Genomic DNA, 16,644 nt, shown 5'->3' on the forward strand with positions numbered 1-16,644 from the left:
AATTGAATGCTTATCTTCTGTGAATAGTTTAAGTCACTTCTCACCAGGAAAACAACAGTCATTTATCAGGGATTCACATATTGTGATATGTGACTTGGAATAATGGTCTTATATCCACTATGTGGTCACATCTGGCCAGCATCATGTGAAAGCCATGCTTGGGCACTGTAAATTCTTTTTTTTAAAGGTTATAAAATACATACTTCTAAAAATGCACGTCTTACAGATTTTAAGTAAAAAAGAAAAAGGAATGTCCCTCATCTCTCAGACCCTTCTCCACACACTCCCCTGAGCACATCTTAGACTCTTCCCCTGTAGGTCATGAGTTTCTTTTTATTATGTTGTCAAAGCAAGCCTAATGATCAAGATAGGAACATGATGATGGTGGCCAGTTTCTATGTGCCAGGCACTGCAGAACTTGGGGAGCTTGAAATTGGCTGTGGTGGGAGTATTTAGAGCACAGGCATTGCAAAATATGAAACATCAGAGCTTTTGGTTCAAAAAAACCAGTTGTTAAATTTACCATCAGGGACGTTTCTCTCTGCTAATTAATACATCTCCAGCACCTAGGACAGTGTCCAGCACATGGAAGGCTCTCAGTATGTGTTTGCTGACTGAATGAATGAATGTTCTAAGTGCAGGCTCAGACAATATTCCTGCTGATGCACTTCTAAAATGAACGTGACCTACCAGTTTTATGAATGAGCATGCTTCTAAAATGTAACTTCTGATTATTCATTGTTTTCAGGCATTTCCCTATTTGGATAATTGGATTACTCTCTGTGGGTCAACAGAGCCAGGGACGTAGCTGAAGCGTGCAATTCACAGGGACGCACAGTGCCCCAATAGTCAACTTGTCACGGCAAAAATTAATTCAAACTCCCTAACCAAAAAGTATCATCCTTTTCATCTCTTTTACCAGCTTTTGTCATACTTCAATGTTTTTTTTTAGGAGTGATCTAGTCAAGAAAAAAAAATTAAAAAGAACATATACAGAAGTACACGTGCACTGTGGGTATATGTGCATGTGCACATGTAGCATGTAGACCTTTTGGGATGGGTCTACATACATATTAAAGATCTTCTTTAAACAGAAATGGTGGGAGGATTGGTGAGAGATGGGGAAGAATGTGTGAATAATGAAATAGAAAAGCGAGAGCAATCCAGGCCTTGTCTGTCAGAGGAAGGAAATCAGATCTGCAAAATGGTTGCCTCCAAAATTAACTACTCAGATAAACAGAAGCAACATATGCACTTTAGGCATAAAAGACCCAAGGCAATGTGGGAATGATCAGGTGGGGACAAAGGCTTCCCCCAAGAGCAACACCATGGACATTATTTAACCATCATGATCTGCTCCAGGTCTCGGGTCACTGACAATAATTATGACTTGTAGAATGACAGACGTCTACATGGCACTTCCCCAAATTCCATCTCCGCTTAAAATGCAAATGCTTTCCAAAGCAGATTTATATTTTCAATTAACCTTCTTGTCGGTTCCAAGAAAATCTTTGGGGGCAGGCTGGACATGAAGGATAGTGGTATTGGTACTGGTTTACTCACCAATTACTCTTTAATGCTGATGCGTGCCAGTGATGGGCTAACCAATGGACATCTCCTTGAATTCTTTTTTTCCTTCCTTTTTTTAAAAAATTCCAGGAAATATTAGGAATCTCAGTTCTGTTTCTATGAAAAAAACTAAGGGTATTTTAAAAAATGTTGTGGCTTTGGTGAGTCATACATCACTACTGGAAAGCAGATATTCTGTGATTCCTTGCTTTTGAGACCTATCGATAATTTCCACCACTAAAAACACAGCCATCTTGTAGCATTTCCAAAAGAAAGGACCCTGGAAAAATTCACACAAGTCAGGAGAAATCTTTATATTCCCCCTGTAGAAATCAAAGAGAATGAAATTAAGGGAATGTCTAAGAACATTTCTTGCATGACAAAGCCTTTTCAGATCAGCAAAATAAATTAACTTACCAAGAAATCTTAAATGAAAGAGTAGAAAAATCAAAGCAGGGCACAATGCATGAGTCCAAGGATGAGTCAATATTAGAAAAACCTATTAGTATAATTCAGTCATTTACAAGTCAAAAGAGAAAAAACTTCTCCTCCTCCTCCTCCTTTTCCCCTTGCCTTCCCAAATAGTTCAGCCCAAAAACTATTAGCTGAGTCCCAGAAGTGGGAGTGTGTTGGGAAGTGAGTGGTGTGAGGCAAGTGTGCACAGGGGAAGGACAGCGGTGATGGATAGACGATTGGTTTTACCCAAGGGTTTGATCACACAGGTAACTATCTTAAGGATATGAGAAGGCAGGTTTTTTTTACTTCCAGGGAAGGGAGTTGTAAACATGGAAAGGGAGAAAACTACAATCTACCTATGCAACTGGATTGGAGTAAATCTATCATGCTGAACTCAGAGGTTTCTATGGATGGATGGATGGATGGACAGAAGGATGGATGGACAAATGAGAAAATACATAGACATACACATACATGTAAGCATACATATATTCTCTAGCTCTGTTCACTAAGAGGGGCTTACAAGCAGTGACACCCAAAGAGGAGTCAACAGGCCGAGATGATGGAGGACGCTAGCAGAAGCAGAAAATCAACAGCCAAGTAGGTAATAGGCCCATCTTATTCTCTGATGTTTAGACAAAGCAAGACTGCTGTGCTCAATTACAGGAGGTACACTTAAAGAACAGATTCCCAGGACAGCCCAGAGGGTCCTATGATTAACAGCGAAAGGAGATGAGATTTAATGTACTGAAAAGAATTAAGGGAAATATAAAAATACTCTTCAAATTTCCAAATGGCTGTCATGAGAAAGAGAGATCAGGTTCATTATCTCCGTGGTTCCAGAAATAGAACAAGGACCAATCCATAGAAATTTCCCAGATAGCGTCTAGGGACAAGAAAAACTGTTCCAACAATTAGACTTACTCCACAAAGGAGGAGGAGGTGAATCACGCGATAGGTCTTCCCTCAGAGGCTTCTAATGACTCATCAGGGCTGTTGCAATGCAGTTTCCAGCCGTGGGTAAAGATTTGTACTAAATTGACGCTGAAGACTTTGTAACTCAAAGTGAGGTCCATGGACCAGTAGCACTGACATGACCCGGAAGCTCAAAAAAAAAAATGCATATTGTTGCTTCCACCCCTAAACCTAATGAATTAGAACCAGTATCTTCGCAGGATCTGTTTGATTCATGTGCACGTTAAAGAGTGAGAAGCAGATGTTGAAGATGTCTTGTCACTCTCCAGCTTCTCCATCCACTTAGGTTTTCAGTCTCCTTTGGTACTCCTCTTTCACCCTGCATGACCTACTAAATGTCCATTTAATAATTAGTTATTAAAGGCAGAAGACCTGAGGTGATTTGGGATAGAGTGGATATAATGAGCTTCCCAATTAGTGTAATCTGATAAATGATTATACAGTTGACCCTTGAATAATGGCAGGGGTCAAGAGCAACAACTCTCCGTGTCAAAAAGCCATGTATAACTTCTGACTCCCCCCAGATGTGTCTAATAGCCTGTTGACTGGAAGCCTTACAGATAACCTAAATAGTCAATTACCACATATTTCATGTATGTATTATATACTGTATTCTTAAAGTAAGCTAGAGAAAATATTAAGAAAATCTTAAGAGCAAATACATTTACAGTACTGTACTGTAAAGAAATCTGCATGTAAGTGGACCAGTGCAGTTCAAAGCTGTGTTGTTCCAAGACCAATTATATTCCTTATTGGTGGGAATTTGGGGGTGGGAGGTAGTCCACTGAAGGTCACTGACATAGAGACGGGTGTGAATGCAGTCATGTATACTCTCCTTGGACCCAATGAATGAGAGCATACCAAAAGCTCTCACCTTCCTCTAGGTTTCTCATTCATTAGGTCTACACTTGAAGCAGAAATGTGAGCCTGCTATCCACTCTCCAGCACTGTGTACAGAAGGGAAAATAACATTCTGCCTTCCGAGTAGCGTACGTGCATGCCTTAGTTTTATCTTCCAGGATTGTCTTATTCTTGTAGAGACAGAAACCTCAAACTTTCAACAGCCAATAGTCCACAAAACTTCAAAGAGTGGACACATAGTCAGACCTCATGTGTAAGACAAGAACCAGGGCATTTAATGACGACTAGATGTTAAATGGTAGGAAGACAGGCCTCACTTCTCAGGCAGCTTCATCATCTTCCAGTCCCCAGCTCCTAACATTTTAGGCTGTGTAACAACCAACTGTTCCCAGGGCTCCTCCCCAATGGCACACTTTCCTTGGGCCTTCCTGTCACCTCAATCTAGAATATCCTCAAGCTGTGTCCTTGCCTGGGTAACCTCTGCTCATCCTTTAAGACTCAGCTCAGGATGCATCTGGTCCTCCAGGAAGCACTCCTTTACCCCCTGACATGCTGCCCTTCTGAGTTGGTTCCCACAGCACCCTCTATCACCATAGACCATTGCCATCCAACAGAAGCACAACAGGGGCTGCATAAATTTAAGTTTTCTAGTACTACAGTTTTTAAATTAAAAAAAAATTTTTTTTGAGAGAGAGCGCATGCATGTGAGTAGGGGAGGGGCAGAGAGAGGGTGACAGAGAATCCTAGTCCTGACACAGGGCTCAAACTCATGAACCACGAGATGATGACCTGAGCAGAAATTGAGAGTTGGCTGCTTAACTGAATGAGCCACCCAGGAGCCAATAATAATAACAGTAATAATAATAATAATAATAATAATAATAATAATATAATAATAATAATAAAGAAGTTTAACTGTCACTATTTGTAGATGATATGATGCTTTACATAGAAAACCCTAGAGACACCACTAAAAAAACTTACAAGAATTCTGCGGACTGTCAGCACAGAGCCTGCTTGAGATTCTCTCTATTCCCATCTCTCCCTGCCTCTCCTCTGCTTGCACACAGGCTCACTTTCTTGCTCACTCTCAAACAAACATTTAGAAAAAAGGAATTCTGTAAAGTTGCAGGAGGCAAAATAATACCTGGAAATCAACTGCATTTGTTTTCTTTTTTTAATTTATGTTTAATGTTTATTTATTTTTGAGGGAGAGAGAGAGACAGAGACAGACAGAGAGAGGGAGACACAGAATCCAAAGTAGGCTCCAGGCTCTGAGCTGTTAGCACAGAGCCTGACACAGGGCTTGAACCCACAAACCACAGGGTCATGACCTGAGCCAAAGTCATTTGCCTAACCGACTGAGCCACCCAGGTGCCTCAGTCGCATTTCTATACAGGAAATAACAGAGAGCAAAATTAAGAAAACAATTCCATTTACAATCGCACCACATAGAACACCTAGGAATAAATTTAACCAAGGAGGTGAAAGACCTGTACTCTGAAAATTATAAAGGTTGATAAAAGAAACTGAAGATGACACAAGTAAGTGGAAATGACACAAATACGCTCCTGGATTGGGAGAACCAATATTATTAAAATATCCATAATGCCCAAAGTAATCTACAGGTTCAGTGTAATCCCTATCAAAATACCAACCTCATTTTTCACAGAAAAAATAATACTAAGATTTGTCTGAAGCCACAAAAGACCCCAAATAGCTGAGGCAATCTTGAGAAAGAAGAATAAACCTTACCACATTCCCAGATTTCAAGATATAATACAAAGCTCTAGTAATCAAAACAGTATGGTACTGGCACAAATACAGACACATAGATGAATGTAACAGAATAGAGAGTCCAGAAATAAACCCACAGTTGTGTGGTCACTTAATCTACAACAAAGGAGACAAGAACATACAAGGAGGGAAAGAGAGTCTCTTTGATAAATGGTGTTTGGAAAACTGGACAGCTAGCTACTTGCTGGACTGCTTACGCCATACAAAAATAACTCAAAATGGATTAATGACCTAAACGGGAGACTTGAGACCATAAAACTCTTAAAAGAAAAAGGCAATCATATCTTTGAGATTGGCCTTGGCAACATTTTCCTAGATCTGTCTCCTCAGGCAAGGGAAACAAAAACAAAAACAAACTATTGGGAATACACCAAAATAAAAAGCTTTTGCACAAGGAAAACCGTCAACAAAACAGAAAGGCAAACCACTGAATGGGAGAAAACATTTGCAAATGACATATCCAAGAAGGGTTAATATCCAAAATATACAAAGAACTCATGCAACTCAACACCAAAAGACCTCAAATAATCTGATTTTAAAAAGGGCAGAGGATGTTAAGAGACATGTTCCCACAGAAGACCTACAGATGGCCAACAGACACACGAAGAGTTGCTCAACATCACTTATCATTGGGGAGATGCAAATCAAAACCACAAAAAGGTATCACCTTATACCTAACAGAATGGCTAGAATCAAAAAGGCAAGAAATAGCAAGTGTTGGTGAGAATATGGAGAAAAAGGAACCCTTGTGCACTGTTGGTAGGAATGTAAACTGATGCAGCCACTGTGGAAACCAGTATGGAGGTTCCACAAAAAAATTAAAAATAAAAACCCTATATATCCAGTAATTCCACTACTGGGTGTTTACCCTAAGTAAAAGAAAACACTGATGTGTAAAGATATATGCATCCCTATGTTTATTACAGCATTATTTACAATAGCTAAGATGTATAAGCAACCTAAGTGTCCACTGATAGATTAATGGACAAATAACATGTAGTATGTGTGTGTGTGTATGTATATAAATGTGTGTATATATATGTATATATATGAATATATATACATATAGCAACATATGGTCCTAAATATACAACATAGATGGTCCTAGAGAGCATATGTTAGGTGAAATAAGTCAGAGAAAGATGAATACCATATGATTTCAGTTATATATGGAATCAACAAAAAGGGAATAAACAGCAGAAATAGACCGATAAATGGGTAAAGGGGTGGTAGGCACAGGCTTCTAGTTATGGAATGCATATGTCACAGGGATAAAAGGTACAGCAGAGGAAATGTAGTCAGTGGTATTGTGATAGCATCATATGGTGACCGAGTAGCCATACTTGTGAGCACGGCATAATGCATAGACGTAGACTTGTTGAAACACTACATTGTGCACCTGAAACCCATGTAACATCGTGTGTCAACTGGGCTTCAATAAAAAAAATTAATCATGTATTTAACCCAGCATACCCCAAATGTTATTTCAACAGGTAATCAAGACTATACTAACAAGTAAGACTGAGCTACTCAGGCTCCCCTATACCAACCATTATTAATTAGATATTTTACATTCTCTTTTCAAACCAAGTCTTCAAAATCCAGTATGTAGTTTATATGTAGAGCACATCTCAATTTAGTTTCAGCAGCTGCATGCAGCTGGTGGTGAGTGTATAGGGCAGCCCAGCCTTAAACCGAAATCATCCACTTACAGGTTTGCCTTCCCTACTAGAAGGTAAGCTACCCAAGGGCAAGGTCAACATCTTACTTGTAGTATCATCAGTGTCCTATCAGTCCCCAGCATGTACTGAGCACTCAGTAAATGTTTACTAGAGTGACCTGAAGGTATCTTGAGAAAAAGTAGAATTTCAGCAGCTGCTCAAATCAAAATATATACTTGTAACAATTACAACAATAAGAATAATAGCTAATATTTTATCTTGGACCATGTTCTGTGCTATCTACCTACCTACCTGCCTACCAAGAAGGCTTCACACCTAGTATGGAGCACAAGATGGGGTTGAACTCAAAACCCTGAGATCAAGACCTGAGCTATGATCAAGAGTTGATGCTCAACTGACTGAGCCACCCAGGTGCCCCTGTGCTCTTTAGATACTTTAGCTCCTTGATCCCTCCCAACAACCCCAAATAACTATTTGCATTATTACTTCTACTTTATGGGTAAAGAAACTTGCCCCAAATCATATAGCTGCTAAGTGGAAGAATGAGGACTTCTGGAAATCATTCTGGAAAACAATGGAAATGGCCAGTAAACACACACACACACACACACACACACACACACACACTAAAGAAAAAGTTGAAAAGAATTTATTTGCAGATGAGATAAACCTGCTCCAGTAGGTAAGCCTTCTCTGGAGTCTCCTTCACCAGCCCCCACTGGTATCTTCTCCGGGGCTCAGTGATCTGCTGAATTTTGCCCTATACAGGGTGTGCCATTCTCCAAGGTTTTCAACCAGCCTTATCTGTCTTCAGATTTATCTGTCTCCTATTTGCCTTCTAAGTTGTGTGCATTCTACCTGTCTTGTCAAACAGGCAGAGATTTCCGCAAACGACTTTAGTGAGTCAAGTCACCTTTCTCAGTGCTCATCCTCTCCCAGTGTACGAGGCAGAGGGGCGTACCCTGCTTCCTTGCACCCCCTCTCCCCAGAGGGCCCTCCAGCCCCACTGCCCTGGCCTGAGCACGAGGGAAGCAATCCCTGCTGATGTGTGTTTTTGTTTAGGGCAAGTAGGCTCAACTGTGCTGAAGAAAAATGATGCAGATTTTAAATTTTGGGGGTGGGGGGTGATGTGTGCCCCCAAATCCCATTATCTGTAAACCACAGGAACCAGAACCACATCTGGCAAAGGAAATAAAGCCAGAGAGGTAAGGAAAGAATAGATTAAGAGAAGCCTTGAAAACAGGCTGGCATTCGGATGTGGTGGAGAATGAAGATCCCCAGAGAGTTTCTCAGCATGGGTGTGAGGTGATGAAAACAGTGATTAAGGAAGATGAAATGCAGGCAGGACGGATTGCAGGGAGGGGCTGGGATCTGAGAGGAGGCAGTCATGCAGGTGGAGGAGACAGAGAGCAAGTCTATGAAGGAATCTATGAGTCTACATCAATTACCATCTGCCCACCCCGAAGTCACTTTACTACCAACTTACTACCAGGCTTTTTTTTTTAATGCCTTTACTATTATTGGGAAGGCAAAAATAAACCTGTGAGGAGCTCAAGAGTTTCATTAAACTGATAATAAAATTCCGTCTCTGCGAATATAATGATTAACCATACGTGTACCCCGCTGAGCGCATGAGCCTTACTGTGAGCACGTGCGACACTCGGTGTAGCAGAAATGGAGCTCAGAAAAATGTATCTTAGGCCCTTGGTCATCACAGAATCAATAAGCATGATGAAAACAGAGGTTTTTTTTTTTTTTTTTAGAGCAGCCCCATGTGGGTGAAGCCCCTATGACAGAAGAGAAATGGTAGCCCCATCTGGAGTGTCCCGAGCCACTGCCCTCCAGGACCTACCACAACCTGTCCACATCAGCTCCTAGAGTGACAGGAGGGACAGGCCAGCTCTTAGGTGGGCCAGCACTGCTTACCAGAACTGTATACCCCAAACCGTCATGTTCTTTAGTTCTGGTTGCAAGTTTAAATGGTCCAGAGATCCCAAAGTTATTGTGATTCAAGTTTAGATCTGGAAAGAGCCGTAGAGAGCATCTAAACCCATTACTTAAGAATATTTTCAAGTTGGGGCACCTGGGTGGCTCCAGTGGTTGAACATCCAACATGATCCCACAATTTGTGAGTTCAGGTCACACTCTGGGCTCACTGCTGTCAGCGCAGAGCCCGCTTCAGATCCTCTGTCCTCCTTTCTCTGCCCGTCTCCCACTTGGACTCCCTCAAAAATAAACATTAAAAAATATATATTTTCAAGCTGCACACCTTCCCCCTCCCATCTACTCATTCTGTCCCCTTCCCTGCTCTGATGCCCACCCCCAGTTTGCACGCCCTATGGCAGTCCCTGAAATCTTCCCCAGGACCCTGGGGCTGAAGAGAAAGCAGTTTGCAAAATACTGAAAAGTCCAGTATTTTTGTTTTGTTCTGGCATCTTGTGACATATGAAAAATTAAAGCTCAGGAAATTAAAACAGGGCTTCCATTTCTAAACATACAACACATAAAATAACCCTAAAAGCCTCCTTCTAGAATGCTAGAAAGCCTCCTTTAGCTAGAGTGCTAGCTATATGCAAATATCCATTTCAGTGCATAAAAAGAACTCACAAAGGCATCAACTCCTCACTTTGAAAATGGGTCTAACCTATGATCCAGCAATTCCATGTGTAGGTACAGGTCCCAGAACACGGTTTACCCAATTCTTCCTGGAAACAGGAGAGGAGCAGATTCTTCCTGGAAACGGGGGTCAGAGGATCACTTTAGTAAATTGCAACCAGGATATTTTTTGAGACCAGCCTAAACTGGATTATACCTGAATACAAAATAAGGGTCTCATTTTGAGGAACTTTTATTCCACATATATGTGCGCACACACACGAACGTAGCCTGTGCATGTGCTGGGTTTACATGTAAAGTATGTCCTTAACTGTGGGTGTAGCCAAAATATTTTGAAAAAATGCTATCTTAGAGAAATTGTATGTGAGTGTAGGAAATGGGTAAGGACACTCACTGAAGCGTCGTTTATAATGAAAGTGCAAAATTCAAAGCAATCTAACTGCTCAACAAGAGAATGGTGGTCTGTTCACGAAACACTATAGCAAAGAGCAGTTAAAATGAATGGACTAGAGCTATGTTGCTGAAATCTAATGCTAAATTAAAAAAAAAAGAACAAGTCGCAGAATATATACAGCGTGTTTCCTTTCATTTAAAGTTTTCAAACATGCAGAATGTATGCAGCAGCCACAGCTGAAAGATGTAGGTGTCTACAGAAGAAGTAGGCAAGTCTGCAGGTTTAACGCAGCATTTATCTTGGGGGCAGGAGGAAGGCAAAGAGGATCAAGGAGGAATCCACATAGTACTCAGCCAGGTCTGAAGTGAGCTGGTCAAAATGTCAGGATAGCCCGGGACTCAATGGTGGCACACAGGTTTGTTACTGTGTTGGTCCTATGCTTTTGTTGATTTAAAAAGAAATGTATGTGTAGGGGTGTCTGGGTGGCTCAGTCAGTTAAGTGTTTTGGCTCGGGTCACGATCTCGCGGTTCGTGGGTTCGAGCCCCGTGCATCAGGCTCTGCATGGACAGTGTGGAGTCTGCTTGGGATTCTCTGTCTCCCTCTCTCTCTGCTCCTCTCCCGCTGCTCACTCTCTCTCGAAATGAGTAAACAAACATGAAAAAAACGTATTTGTCAGTCACACGTACTCACCAAGACCAGACGGCTGACGGGTGGTAGGGTCACCTGGAAGAAACCCAGGGCAGGACCCTGGCTCCCAATCGGGTCTTTCCACACAGCTCCCAGTTCATGATCTGTCTGCGAATGAAGGATATGCATCATTTTGGTCCTTGTCTACGTAATTTTTACCTGAGAGATACTGTTCCCTGCAGCCCACCAAGGCCACATCTGCTCTGGCCAGAAATAGCACAGAGTGCACTCACTATGTGAAGCTGAGCGGCTGATTCATAGTTTGCATCTTGGCTCTGTTTTCCAGCCTCGCTCATGCATTGCAAAAAAAAAAAAAAAAAAAAAAAAAAAAAAAGGTAAGCCACTGAAAGGTCAGTAGAGAGATAATCTAAACAAAAAAGTATAAGCAAAAAAAAAAAAAAAAAGAGAGAGAGAAACACAAAGGGGGGAGGGAGAATCAGTTCTGTGTGAGGAAATACACAAATTCACAGGTAGCGATCAAATTAAAGAATATTATTGAGAAAACTTAAGCAAACAGGGGATGTATTTTAGATGACAGGACTAACTTGAAACAGTACCCTTTTTACAGCCTTTAGGCATGAATACACAATCTAATAGCAGTGGGTTCATTAATTTTTTTCCTAGTCTACAAAAACCAGATGAAGGATACCTTGCCAAGGACCGGAGGATCGTCCGCAGCGATTGATCGTGCTTTGCAAAAGTTCAGGGCACTGGTTTTTATCACTGGATCTTTCCTACTCTTCAAGTTACATAAGAGGCTCTGACTTCTCTTTATTCTGTAAGCAATATAATTCCAGGCACGCTTTAGCCTCTCCGGTGGGTGAGCCAGAAACTTCTGCTGTTGGAGGGGTGACAGTGACAGAAAAAGAAAATACCCTTGTAGTAGAGGGCCTGGAAGAGATCACTCTCCAGAGTCAAGCTGTGAAGTGCACATGACTGTGTCTTATAGATACTTCTCACCCTGGGATGTCTACCAGTCATCAGGAACTGTGAACACACTCTTCGTACCGCTGGAGAAAACGCAGAATTCTGTAGCAGAGTTGCTTCTGTTGTGTGGAGAGCAAATGGGTGCAACAATGGACATTTACTGAGCACATGCCTTTTCTGAATGCTTTACCTCTTTCACCTACCTTCCCAGGAAGGTACTACTGCTAGCCCCATTGTATAGCTCCGAAAATTGAGGCAGGGCAAGGTTAAGTGATGGATGCCTCCAGTCACCTGAAGTGCTGGAACTGAGCCCGCTGGTTCTAATGGACTGGGCTTTTACATGCCACACTGTGTCCGGGAGGTGGCATTTAACCAAGTGGAGGCAGCCATTGACATGACAGCACCAAGTTACATGAGGATCCGTGGGGGCCCTGCCTCAGATCTGGGGGCCGGAAGAGGGAAGGGTTCACCGGCCAAGGTAAGGGGTGGTTCACTATAAATCACAGCCTCTCCTTAGAGCTCTAGCACCTGAGAACACCGGCTGTGCACCCCATGCTGCCTGAGTTACGGCTAATTTCTGTTTTGCACCTCCCCTACCAAGGACAAAAGTAGAGATGGACTCGGGAGGACCATTAAATAAAAACCAAGCTGGAGTTGAGTTTTGCCACCCACTAACTAAATGGATTCATCCCCCTCACTTTCCTGGCCTGTGAAATGAGAAAATGGCCACCGCATAGGATGGGAAGTCAAACCAGACAGAGGCACGGGGAGCTTTATACACGGCCTTGATGCGTGAGGTTGTATTCTTTGTTCCCTTAAGTCACAGCGAATGTTACAACAAGACGCTGTAAACATCTGAGAAAGATGCTTGTGGGTCCCAAACAGTCTTTCTCCGTAGTGTGAATATTAACCTTAGTCGGGCCATTCCCCCTTTATCCCCATCTGTAAGAGGAGGGGTATTAATCACCAAAGTGTCTTTCAATTTTGGTATTTTGGGATTGGTCCCAGATCTAGGAGAAGTGAACCTGGTTTCAAAATGGTAGTTTGGGCACTTCCTCACCAGCTTGCCCTTCTAAGGTGAACAGTCATCACAATCCTGGGGTCCCGCTAATGACACAGGTCCCTGGAAGAAACCTAACAGCCCAGGGAGATTGCAACAGTGGTTCTCATTGCCCCCAAGTTCAAGTGTTAGAGAAAAGAAAACTGGATTCTCTGCCAGAACTAGGTGAATATCTGGTTCCTCAGGCAACCTGCCACTTTTGTTCTGGATACTGACAGATACAAGAGGTCCGGAGTGCAGTGCAGGAGGACCTGTGAGGAAGCTTCTAGCCCTGTGACCTCAGGGGACTGCTTTACTGATAAGTATCCCTTGAAAATGATGTCAGGTCTGGTTAAGTGTCCGACTTCGGCTCAGGTCATGATCTCGCAGTTCCTGAGTTCGAGCCTCACATCAGGCTCTGTGCTGACAACTCAGAGCCTGGAGCCTGCTTCAGATTTTCTGTCCCCTTGCTTTCTGCCCCTCCCCAGCTCATGCTCTGTCTCTCTCAAAAATAAACTGGGATGGGATGGGGGGATGGGGGATAGGGAAGGGAAGGGAAGGGAAGAAAATGATGTCAGGTCTGACCAGCCATGGCAGGCTAGGAGCCACAGCTGGTGGGGAGGGGAAGGTACCAGGCTTCCTACTTCTCTGCATTGGCCTTTCCACAGGGAAATGCCCAGTGTGGTGATGGTAATTCGAGGTGACTGTGGCATGGTGCTGAAGCAGCTATGAGCCCTCTGGATGCTATGCCAGTCTTTCAAGAATGGGGTGGACCCCGTTCCAAAGGAAGTCGGGCCCCCGGGGAGCCTCAGTGCTGTGGCCAAGCACAATGGGTCCATTCTCGAAGGGAAAGGACAGCAGTCACTCTGATCACAGTCTATTACACAGACCCTCCCCAGCCATCCCATCCCCCGGGCTCTCACAGCCTGAAGCAGAGGCAATGGGAAAAGTCACCTGTGCCACAGGAAATCCTGTCGGCAGCCTTGAGATATATCACAAGTCCGAGAATCCAGCGGCCAGAGGGGTTGGCAAGAGATGAACACGGACAGCCCAGGGGACCCCTGTTAAGGATGCATTCTGTGTCTCTAGCAGGCATGCTTGCTCCTGCCCAGGACTCTGCACCAGCATCCCTCCCGAAGCCTGGGTCTCTTCTCACACGGCTGGCTCCTTTCTGCAACTCAACTTTCACCTCAAATATCACCATTTCAGGCTTGCCACGCACACACCTCCTATAAATTCCCATCGTGACACTCCTTTCCCGTTTCATACAGCACCTCCCGCTTCCTCAAAGGACTCCCTTGGTTTATGATTCTTGTTTAGTGCCTGTTTTCCCTTTAGAATGTCAGCTTAATGAGAGTCGGCACCTTCTCTGTCTTCTCCAGTCTATCCCCAGTACCTGGAAAAACACCTAGTAGATAGCAAGGGATCAATAAAATCAGTACAATTAGTTAATTAACGAGTTGATTAGTTCTATCTAGGACAGGTGTTCCAGGTTCTGCAGCCGTGGTGAGATCTCGAGGCTCCAGATGGCTTTCGTAGACAGTTTTGACTCTCTCTCCCTTAAAGATCTGAGACTCCTGCTCTGATCATGGGGACTTGGCTCCCACCATCTGTATTTATACTAACTAATTTTACACCTAGAAATGGTTTTGGTTGCAAGTATATTAGGCAAAGTGTACTGTGATTTCAAGTACCAGGGTACCATTTTTCTCAAATAAGCACAAATCAGGAGGTGTTCGGTCCAGCGTCACTGTGGCGGCTTCACTGTAGAAGGACCTTGCTCTTTCTCCTTTGCGCCCTCTGTTCCTAGCACACGACTTTCATCCGGTGCTTGTCACTTCATGGTCTCAACATGGCTGCTGCAGCGCCAGGCATTGGGTCCAAATGCCAGAGACGGGGCAAAGCAAAGGAAGAAAGAGCCATGTCCCATGATTCTGTTGCTCCTTTTTATTGAGAAGACAAAAGCTTTTCCGGCATCCGTATCCAGCCTCTTTCTATTTACATCTCCTACATTAGTCTTGGGTCACATGGCCACCCCTAGACCAGTTACTGACAAAGGGAAATTACATTACTGTGACTGGTTTAGACTGTCACCATTCATCCCCTGGGGCTGGAGAGAGGACAAATTTCCCTCAAGATCAAAGTATTGCCACTCTCTCCCAAACAAACAGATGTGTCATAGCTAAATGGACCAGAGTGGACGTTTACCCAAAATGAGAGCTGAGCCTCACAAAAACAGAGTTAAAGGCAGATCCCTGGAGCTCTCATGCTTCTGAACTTTCTTAAGATGTGGCTGTTCAAACTGTTTCAATTCCATCATGTGCTCAAATACCTACCCAAAATATTTTCTTTTTTCCTTAAGCTAGCTAGCTCAAAATCACTTCTGAGGGTCTTTGTTGTAGCCACATCTAACTGTGAGCATCCTGCCCAATCAGGCTGGGATGCATGGCTGCTCTAGGACATCCGACAGTCTATTCACACCTCCTTCAACCACGTCGCAGCCCTTTATACCCAACACTCTGCGCCTCCGGAGGTGACCCAAACACTTAGACATGATGTCATCAGCCTGACAACCTCCTTCTCCCCCTCTTCACCTTCAGGCAGCTCTGGCTGAGGTCCCAAGTATCCAGGGAGGCCTGCTGGGTACGGAAGGCCTGCCTTATGTCTGAGGGGTACCAGGCTATTCAGTGGCACCCACCCTGACCAGAGAAGGGATAGAACTGTGAGAGGTCACATCACAAATCTATGACAAAAGCCACAAACACTTCACGCCTTCTGATTGTTATCCCAATACTTTTTTCTTTTGTAAGCCCTCTGATTATCCAGTCCACACACACACATACACACACACACACAGTCATCCACACCCTCACAATAAAGAAAGAACCTAATGAATGAAAAGCCTGGCCAGCCCAGCCTAGTGTTCCATCCCCGCCAACAGCCACAAGGAATCTTTTGTGGGCAAGTATAAGGACTGTCACATGAGTATCTACAGGGATATCTCTGCAAAGCTCTTGCTCGATCATCTACGAACTTATCTACATTCTTTTCCAGTATATACATGGTGCTTCAATAGATCTCTTCAACTTACGTAAATCGTAGACAGTATTTCTCAAAAATGTGTTGTGTGCAACTTACAGGTTTTACGTGGACAAATGGTCCCATGATCAGATGACTCTGCAAACACCTGACTAAAGACAGTTAAATGGCTTCTTCATCACAAGGCATCACAAAAGCCTTCAATATTCCAATATGCATGATGAGTCAACTCTTGGTTCTGGCTTGGGTCATGATCTCACAGTTTGTGGGTTCGAGCCCCATAATGGGCTCTGTGCTGCAGTGCAGTCTGCTTATGATTCTCTTTGTCTCTCTCTTCCCCTCCCCTCTGCTCTATCTCTCTCAAAATAAGTAAACATTTAAAAAAATATTCTGGGGTGCCTGGTTAGCTGAGTCAATTAGGTATCTGACTTTGGCTCAGGTCATAATCTTACAGTTTGTGAGTTCAAGCCCCGGGTCAGGCTCTGTGCTGACAGCTCAGAGCCTGGAGTCTGCTTTAGATTCTCTGTCTCCCTCTCTCTCTGCCCCTCCCCTACTTGTGCTCACTCTCTCTCGCTCTCTCTCAAAAATAAACATTAAAAAA

General features: G+C 43.3%; 1 protein-coding gene across 39 annotated transcripts in view; it reads right to left on the reverse strand.

Moving 5' to 3' along the window:
- Nucleotides 1-16,644, reverse strand: part of LOC125150120 (uncharacterized) — a 58,326-nt gene that overhangs the window by 3,177 nt on the left and 38,505 nt on the right. For 8 of the 39 annotated variants that reach the window (XR_007146227.1, XR_007146224.1, XR_007146228.1 and 5 more), the window contains 6 exons: nt 11,688-16,191; nt 11,272-11,325; nt 11,042-11,146; nt 9,985-10,073; nt 9,424-9,565; nt 1,564-3,331 (listed from right to left, as the gene is read on the reverse strand). Coding sequence is in view for 2 of the 39 variants with exons in the window: in XM_047829501.1 (XP_047685457.1) it covers nt 3,086-3,130; nt 11,042-11,146; nt 11,272-11,325; nt 11,688-11,876; nt 11,999-12,084; nt 13,959-14,271 (792 nt within the window). In the remaining 37 variants the exon portion in view is untranslated. Of the gene's footprint in view, nt 1-1,563; nt 3,332-9,423; nt 9,566-9,947; nt 10,074-11,041; nt 11,147-11,271; nt 11,406-11,687; nt 16,393-16,644 lie in introns of those variants that run through there. The other 31 variants (XR_007146217.1, XR_007146221.1, XR_007146218.1 and 28 more) reach the window with 31 other exon arrangements.

This window comes from Prionailurus viverrinus, chromosome D4 (genome assembly GCF_022837055.1).
Source record: "Prionailurus viverrinus isolate Anna chromosome D4, UM_Priviv_1.0, whole genome shotgun sequence".
Taxonomy (NCBI): domain Eukaryota; kingdom Metazoa; phylum Chordata; class Mammalia; order Carnivora; family Felidae; genus Prionailurus; species Prionailurus viverrinus.